This window comes from Oncorhynchus nerka, linkage group LG18 (genome assembly GCF_034236695.1).
Source record: "Oncorhynchus nerka isolate Pitt River linkage group LG18, Oner_Uvic_2.0, whole genome shotgun sequence".
In the NCBI taxonomy this organism is placed as follows: Eukaryota; Metazoa; Chordata; class Actinopteri; order Salmoniformes; family Salmonidae; genus Oncorhynchus; species Oncorhynchus nerka.
The window spans coordinates 75,839,619-75,849,092 of record NC_088413.1 but is presented as its reverse complement, the minus strand read 5'-3'; the positions used below and the strand labels follow the sequence as shown (position 1 = coordinate 75,849,092).

Here is a 9,474-nt window from a genome sequence, read left to right as displayed (position 1 = left end):
TGCCTGCTGTCTGTACATGCCTTTCAACTTACAAAATTCTTGGACAGATCATTTTTCTGTCTAACCTGGAACAAGGAAACAATGTTTCAGAGGACAGTTGCTGTTCCCCAGAAACACTTCCGGTAGATGACAGGATGTCTTCCTTCTCTAACATTGATAATCTGGTTTTTTGAAAACGATCTGAGAACATTCCTTTCAAGAATATGCCTGGAAAAATCCAGCAACCTTTTCAGCACTTTGCTACTGATTTCATACTGTCTGAATATTCCTGGTAAAGTTCCATTACATTTGGGGGCATGTCTGTTAGCTGTGCTGTCATATCACATATAGTCAATGGGTGTCATGCACTGGATTTCTACAACAGGGGAAAATATTTTTGAGTAGAAGTAGATCATCTATGGAGATGTAATTAGTATCACGTGACTGATATTTTAGTGTTGTTCATTATATCTTTCACATAGTTGTAAGTTACAACTTGTGAGTTTCCAAAGGGATGAGAGGGTGCAGGGTAAAATGCTAAGGTTTCTCTTAATCTGTACCTGTTCTTTCATGTTCACAATATACATGTCTGATGGTCCTGTTTACACCTAATGTTGACAGTGTTAGCTATCAGCCACCAAAGTCACATTGACAGGTGTTAGATCCACTTCTAAATGCTGTCATTCGGATGAGGACCAATGCAACACCTCACAATACACATGCATGCACACTGGAGCCCTCTCCATACTCTTTATGTAATGGTCCTATTAGGTGTTGTATTTGAAAGGGAATCTACTTTAACAAGAAAAGCACAATAACAGAAGTCCTGTGTCAACTACAGGAAATGAGAAAACCAAACATTTTCATTTCCATTTCAAAACTTTAAAAGATGCTAAGGCAATTATTAAAAATGGACAAAGTATTTGATAGTATTCCTCTCACAAGAAGCCAGAATCAACAATAGAATATAGATTTTGTTTAGAAAATTACTATTTATTTTCTCAAAATAAGTTTTAGGAATCCAGTGATATATGTAAATAATCAATAATCAGGTTAAAGTGCAAAAAATACAATTATACAAAAAAATGACATTGGAATGTAAGCTTTGGAAGTGGAATAACATTACGCTGACATGACTTTAACCAATTTAGTTGTTTTTTTGTTTGTTTTGTTTTTTAACAAAGACTGCTTTAGACTCATAAATGTCCCTTTAAAAAAAAAATGTCATTTTGATCAAAAGCAAGAGTCTTTCGGAATGTCTGAGAGGTCAACTTTGTCAGAGAGGTCAAGATCACATTCCATACATCTATGATGTATGGTCCATTCGCCACATTGGGCTTCATCATGGACAACCAAATACACTGCCTCAAAGTCATTAAGCATAATTATCTCTTAACTAAATGTGGAAAAACAACTTAGATCTGGTACAAGGTGCTCCTGGATATTGTCTGGATACATCATAGAGATCCAGGATTTTCAAATCTCTCTGAAGAATCATTCCCCACGATGAGCACAAACGGCTTCCTTCCTTGGCTGGTGAATTGTTGGTGAACATTTAACCTTTTCTATCACTTTTCTTCTGTTCAGAGAACTTCAGTTTGGTTCAAGTTCAGAGATGTTCTACTCATTCTATGTTCCAGGTACTTGAGCTCCACAATGTCCCCCCGTCTTTGGTCAGTTCCACAAACTCCCCTGTCTTTGGTCAGCTCCACAATGTCCCCTGTCTTTGGTCAGTTCCACAATGTCCCCCCGTCTTTGGTCAGTTCCACAAACTCCCCTGTCTTTGGTCAGCTCCACAATGTCCCCCCGTCTTTGGTCAGTTCCACAAAAACTCCCTGTCTTTGGTCAGCTCCACAATGTCCCCCCGTCTTTGGTCAGTTCCACAAACTCCCCTGTCTTTGGTCAGCTCCACAATGTCCCCCCGTCTTTGGTCAGTTCCACAAACTCCCCTGTCTTTGGTCAGCTCCACAATGTCCCCCCGTCTTTGGTCAGTTCCACAAACTCCCCTGTCTTTGGTCAGCTCTACAATGTCCCCTGTCTTTGGTCAGTTCCACAATGTCCCCCCATCTTTGGTCAGTTCCACAAACTCCCCTGTCTTTGGTCAGCTCTACAATGTCCCCTGTCTTTGGTCAGTTCCACAATGTCCCTCCGTCTTTGGTCAGTTCCACAATGTCCCCCTGTCTTTGGTCAGCTCCACAAACTCCCTCGTCTTTGGTCAGCTCTACAATGTCCCCCCGTCTTTGGTCAGCTCCACAAACTCCCTCGTCTTTGGTCAGTTCCACAATGTCCCTCCGTCTTTGGTCAGCTCCACAAACTCCCTCGTCTTTGGTCAGCTCTAGAATGTCCCCCCGTCTTTGGCCAGCCCCACAATGTCCCCTGTCTTTGGTCATTTTGTCTTGTTCTCCTTTATAGTCTTCACCGTTATTGTTTCCAGTGTCCCCTAGTCTCTTTTTTATGTATTGACATCACTTAATCTTGGATGGCTTTAGTTCCTTCACCTGCATGTGCAGCGTTTTGTGGACAGCTAGAGTTCTGGACTGACAAAATCCCTTTCCACACTCCTGGCACTTGAAGGGCTTCTCTTTGGAATGGATGTACCTGCAGGGCAGAGCAGAACAAAAACAGAGTTCGGGTTGAGTAAGGAAACATAACAAACACACAAAGACAGGTATCAACCTATAGCTACAAATGAATAGGAGACGACAAAATAAATATTAAGGGAAAAGGGAGTTGAGAGGTTGACTGGCCCGCTAAACCATCTCATATGAGAGGTATGGTGATACTGACTGACACACTAAACCATCTCATATGAGAGGTATGGTGATACTGACTGGCCCGCTAAACCATCTCATATGAGAGGTATGGTGATACTGACTGGCACACTAAACCATCTCATATGAGGTATGGTGATACTGACTGGCACACTAAACCATCTCATATGAGAGGTATGGTGATACTGACTGACCCGCCAAACCATCTCATATGATACTTTTTCCACATACTGATCCTGAATTCCGATTCAGCATCAAATATAATCGTGTTATCGTTACGTTTCATTGGTCTGTCACTCTTGGGGAAATGACAAGTTTGAAATCGATTCAACATTACACATTCAAAAGCAATGCAGGTTTGTGACCAATTACATTTGGGGCTGTTCCATTTCTTTGACTGGAATGAATTTAAATGGAACAGGCCTCAACCCTGATGCATGACACTGTCAGGGGGGTACAACAGGATTCATCAATAGCACATATGACCATTTAAGAAGCCGTTTTGTATTAATATCCCGTGCTGTTCTTATGTGGAGGCCTTATACAACAGTGTAACTGAATGGGGTTCTGGGATTTTCTGTAGAAGGTTCTGTGGCCAATAAATAAAGTATGCAATAAAATATGATTAATTAATTTACAACATTTTGGCAGCAATCTATCTCCATTCTCCATGTTCATTAAATAGAGCTTCATCGAGAAAAGAAAAAAAGGTGCAGGTCTCACCTGTGGTCTCGGAGGTGGTCCTGCCTCCGGAAAGCCTTGTGGCAGATGTCGCAGGTATACGGCCTCTCGTCCGTGTGCGTCCGCTCGTGGATAAGCAGGTTGTAGGACTTGGTGAAGTGGCGGCCGCAGAACTTGCACACAAACTCCTTCTTGGTCTTGGAGGGAAGGCGACCACGGCTAGGCTTGCGCTCGGGCGACGACAGCTTGGCTACATCTATGAGACAGCCTAGCCCGCCATGGCGAGGAGAAGTGGCGGCGGCTGCCCCTGTTATGCTCAGGTCCTCTGCCTTCAACGGGTCCTCCTGGGTGGCGGCGGTGGCCAGGTTGGCGAAGTCGAAGCGTGGCTGGGGCTTGTTCTTGGAGCCCTGAAGGAGATTCATGGCGGTAGCTGCTGTGGCGGCCGCAGTGGCCTGGTCCTTGTGCTGGACCAGGTGGGGGAAGATAGGGATGGAAGGCAAGCCGGGGAAGCGGCCGTCCATCAGGGCTGGGAGCTTGGAGAAAGTACAGCGGGGGACACCAAAGGGAGGGTAGCCGAGGGTCCACTGGTGGAGGTGGATGGCGTGCAGGGCGCTGAAGCTATAGATGCCAGGGACCTGGTCCGTGGGCAGCTGGAAGCCATTGGAGGCCTGGAGGAAGGAGTAGTTGGCCAGCTGCAGAGAGGGGTGGAGGGGAACCGGGGCTGGAAGAGTTTTGCTGCCCATGATTGGTGTCACTACTGATCACTCGAATCGCAATGGGATTCCCTCTGGAAAAGCAACACATCAAAAAGATTAGGTCATATTGATAACACAACAGAACTGTACTCGCTTAATACTCGTATAAGTCATTATTTGTTATAAAAAGTTGTACAAACCCCTGATACCATGACAACAACTAAAACTACAACAACTAAAACTATGAATAATGACAATATTGATCATAATATTCCATAATGAAACGAGCATAATTGTGATATTTGAAAATGAATCAAAAAACATTTCTAACTAAGTATTTCCTGCACTTCCAACAGGCTTTGAATCTACCCCCCCTTGTTCTGGGTCCCCCCCCCCCCCACACACACACACACAGCCCCTGTCCCCTCACACCCCAACACAACCGCCTCAATGCCAGGCCAATACACAAGCGATCCAGCTTGATTATCTAGTTGCTTTTCAAGAGGCCTCATTATCAGTGGATTAAGGTGATACATGTGAATGTCTCCTTTTTACCACTGAGACAAAAGGGATGTTTTAGCCCCTTTGCCACCTTAGAGAGTGATAAGAGCTCTGAACCAGACCTCCATGCCACAGGGACTACCAGCACAACATGTGGCCCAACACACGCACACGCACACACACACACACACACACACACACACACACACACACACACACCTTGAATCATGTATTGTCTGCAAGGCACACGACGAGTGATGAGAGCCTGTATGTGTGAGTGTGTATGTGTGCCCACATACATGCATGCATGCGTGTGTGTGGAACGTGCTTAGGATATATGTCAGAGAGGAGAAGGTGTGAGAAAACAAAACAATTTCCAGTGCTGACACACAGACACTGGGATGTGCTTGGTGTGGGTGTTTCCCGTTCCCAGAAAACATGCCCGGGCTGTTAAGACTCAGGTAAATAGAATGACACCATTCACTGAGGCGGGAATACCTCAGTGAGCTGTTTATTCAGGTTTAATAAGAGGAAATAACAAAGGAATATAAAGCCTCTTTGTTTCTGAGCATATTTGATTGTCAGGCTGTATGACACAGTTACCTTATGTCTTTTCTGTTTTAGTCTAAGTAGAGCTCCCAAGCCGCACCTTTCCAGTGTGATATGACTTAGCGTTCCAGAGAGAAAGCATTACCCCCTAAGCCATGCCGTTTGCTTTGTTTGATTCTGTTAGTCATAGGGAATTGTGTGTAAATCCTCCGATTTTACCGTTCTGAAAATATGATTTACTCATTATTCTACTACTGGTTTACATTAGTTCATGTGGGATTAAGAATTCAAATGTAATTGTTCAACGTGGTCATGGGTTATGTCGTCATCACATAAGGAAACCCTACAATATGGCCAAATCAAGATATATTGTAGATATTAATAGGCTATATATGGGTATAGATAGGCCTATTGGAGAAAATGACCCATTGATCATATTGGTGAATAAAGGCTTACACTGTTAAAAAAAAAAGTGTGGATTGAGTGAAAGACATGGATATTCGGCAGTACATAAAAGTAAAATAGTGTTAATTAGAATGAAGCTCAAACGTCCCCCGGGGATTTTCTCCTTTCTGATCAGGACGCAGAAGTAATTTACTTTTACTTACGATGTCATTAGGGGCGATCAGCGGTTTCTCCCGAGTGGTCTCATATCCTTAAAACCCTTTGATGTCTACATACCATCTCTAACGACTCAACAATCAAGCTAAACACTGCTAAATCCCGTTTCCCCGTTGGACGTGACTGGCCAACTGTTCCAATTCTACGCCTCGATCACACAGCAGACTTTGTATGAGATTTGAGATAAGATAACGCAAGGCATGATCGAATTATCATGTTCCCCCACACATATCACACCAGTATATGTTAAAGAATGTGCTCACTCTAACTCTAATACATATTATAGGTAGGACATATGGAAATCAAATAATGTTTTAACACAATATACAACATCCTATGGATTAAAAAGTGACCCGAGGTAAACCTTCATAACGTTTTCCCAGTACATTGTTATATAATTAGGAGAACGTTACGTTGGTGTTGGTAAGAAAAGTCACACCAGCATTCACATTTAGGTCCCCACAAGCCAAAACCAATCAAAATCAGGGCAGCTTTTCCACAAGTTTATCTGAGCTGAGAAAAGAAATCGGATTACTTTGGATTTTTGGGCGCTCTTGTAGCCTCCAGACATGGGCCTACACCATTACATACATGTCATGATTTAGAGGGAGTTCACCTCTTTCAGGTTGTACATAAGCACAGAGGTATGCATGCTGGCTGGACCTACTTCATTTGCAATTGAAAAGTCTACATCAAGCATGGCATTGCATTGGTTTTTGGGTTAAGGAATACAGAATCAGACTCGATCTAATTAAATCCATATCCACAAACTCACTAGTCTACTGCGGCTATAGATTATCTTTCCTAAACCTGGACTTCATTTATTTACTTTTCTTTTTCAAAGGGGGATTCAAGTGCAAAACATCTATCTAATAAACGTCTATTGTTAAATAAATAAACAATATATATATATAAAAAGAGGTATGTGTGTATGGGACAGCAACTTCAGAGTTTTTATGTTAATACAGATGCTTTGGTCAATTGTGCAGCAATTACCAGGGACACATGTTTTTTGCCGTGTTTTGATGCAGAACACGAGAGGATATGAGCGCAATAAAATACAGACGTGTGCACCCAAGCAAAGTGGGAAACAGTTATCTGACAATCGCAAATAAACATGTATATGCCTAAGAATGATTTCAATTCAAGCCAATAGTTCCAGATCATATCTGATAACATAAAACCATGATTTTGTCCATAACAATTAGCACAATACGTTGTCCACTGTTTTAATTCCGATTATTGCAATTCCCGATCAAATAGTGTTTTCATGTAAAAAATAATAATAATAAAAAAATAAGTAAAGTAACCCCATCATAGGTCTAATCCATGTTTCTATGTAAAGTACACTAAAGCGTAGCCTGTCGTTATATTCCAGAACACTGGTTTAACTCTGAATATTTAACTATTGATTGAATGTAATTCACCTGCAACGAAGACCGTTAAATGTTAATCAATTATTAAATGCAGGCTATTTATTTTTTTATTTTTTTGGGCGACCTAGTAAAATTCGTTTAAGTCATTTTATTATAAGAGACACTTAAAACGAATAATGATCATAACAATGATCCTTACCACTCCAGCTATATTGAATTTATTAAATCGACATTTAACAAATATTTCGAAGTACCTTTAATATGCCAAAAAATACATTTAAAAATATATATAAACAACCTAAAAGGGTATTGTTTCATTAAGGTACCAACGTTTGGATACATTAATTGGGGATACCCTGTAAAAGAAATGTGCCTCCTCGTCATCGAACACGCACATCTTTCTCATGTTAACTCAAACCATGTAATGTATCATGCAATTCAACAAAATGTACGTTTCTGCATGGAATTATGTCGTTATTTTCACTTAGGTCCTTGTTGAATTTACTCCAACGTGCTGGAATGCGTTTACCTCTGAAAGATCCCACCTGTTTCACACTCTCTTCGCGCATCTAACTCAGAAGGCTCACAGTCGTGACTCTCTCTCTCTCTCTCTCTCTCTCTCTCTCTCTCATGCAAGCTCAAGACACTGTCGAATATGTTAACTTCTAGTTCCAGCATTAAACAGGTCAAAAATGTCTAAACTGAATATTGTTGCTAGGCTATTGTAATAACACATCTATTCACTGCGATTGGACCAGTTATGTTAAGTAACTCAACTCTCAAATCAGTTGTGGTAAAGTTTACAACTTTGTGTATTGTACCTCGCGTTGTCATTCCTCCGAAGAAGCCTGACCATAAATACATTTTACACGTCTTATTCTGACTGATGGCTCAGAGAAAAATCCCAGAGAAAATGTAATACGATGAAATAGTTACCAGCGCAGATATACGGTCGGTCCTATGGATCCGGAGAGGTCCTGGAGTTGAAAACCTGCGGATGGTCCGATGCAAAACGTCTTGGAAAAAAACGTTCAAAGTTGAATGTAGTTCAGAGAAAGTTTTGGGTTTCGTAAGACAACTTTCCCGGCATGTTCACATCGAGTTTAGATTGTACGCGCGTGTAGTTCAACAGCTGTCCAAAATAGTTGTGTGTAGAACTTCTGTAGTGACTCTGGTGAAGACGCCTTCTGTTACTGTCCTGCGGTCTGCACTCAAACCGCCTCTTTATTGCAACCAACCCCTTTACTCGCACATGCGCGTCATTTAGCCAGCCCCCATACAAATTTGAGGGAGCTCCTTACTATAAACTCAAGTTTCTCTTTTTTTCATTATAAATTGAACATTCTAGTGATGGCCTGAACATACTTGTAGCATAGTGTCAACTGTACTCTCTTGTTTCTTTTTAGAGAGGCTGCAATGCCTAATTCCAATAGGCTGTTTACAACTACTAAACACATACATTTGTCATTTTGCCCCGGCCCATATTTGAAAATGCAGGACAATTTTTTTTTTGCCTGTCTATGCTTATAAAGACTATAAAAATGGGTATGTCATAAAAATCGAATTCTAATAGCTCATCCTTGCCCATATTGGGAAATAACTAACTAAAATTCATAGGAACGTTTGATTTTTGTGATGCATTTTTTAAAATCAGTGGATGGTAATGCTGAGATGGCATATTGATTGCCTACAACATTGCATTCATGGATTTGGCAATGAAGCAATTCACGTTCTATGGATTTAATTGATGGCTTCAAACGCAACAAATTAAAGTATCACCCACATTTCTATGATTCGTTTTGTTGTTATCATCCTAGTATTAATATTCATGTTAATAAGTATTTTCACAAGGTTGGTATTATTAGTGGAATAAACAATGTACGGGCTGAACCTCATGCACCCTCCCTCATAGGCCTAAAACCTACAATCCGTAATCAGAAGGGCAAAAATCCCCCCAAGCAAATTAATTCCATTATTGTATTCATGGGAATAAAAACAAATTGCTCGTTTAAAAAGAGTGCGAGGTGGAACGACTAACAAATACATTTTCACTTTCTCCTAATTAAAGAAAATATACAACTGTCACTTTAACTTGAAATGACACACGTGTATTTAACCTCCCTTAAAACCATTATTCAATTGGTCAACCTGCGCGGAAAAAGGAAGACGCATCCCAAGCCTTTCATTTAAATTGCACTAGAAAACACCTTTCTTTCTAAGGACAGCGGTGAGGTATTTCCAGTACATTGATATCATAAGTAAAATATCTGAAGTCATCTCAATCTCACATGAGGCAGGGCA

General features: G+C 41.1%; 1 protein-coding gene across 1 annotated transcript; it reads right to left on the bottom strand.

Annotated features, from left to right (window-relative positions):
- Positions 1 to 947: 947 nt before the first annotated feature.
- On the bottom strand, positions 948 to 8,370 carry LOC115146474 (protein odd-skipped-related 1). The gene is made up of 3 exons (XM_029688573.2): positions 8,110 to 8,370; positions 3,474 to 4,218; positions 948 to 2,577 (listed from the first exon to the last, which is right to left on the bottom strand). The coding sequence occupies exons 2-3, from the start codon at positions 4,172 to 4,174 to the stop codon at positions 2,445 to 2,447; spliced, it is 834 nt and encodes a 277-aa protein (XP_029544433.1). The 5' UTR covers positions 4,175 to 4,218; positions 8,110 to 8,370; the 3' UTR covers positions 948 to 2,444.
- Between the last annotated feature and the right edge of the window lie 1,104 nt (positions 8,371 to 9,474).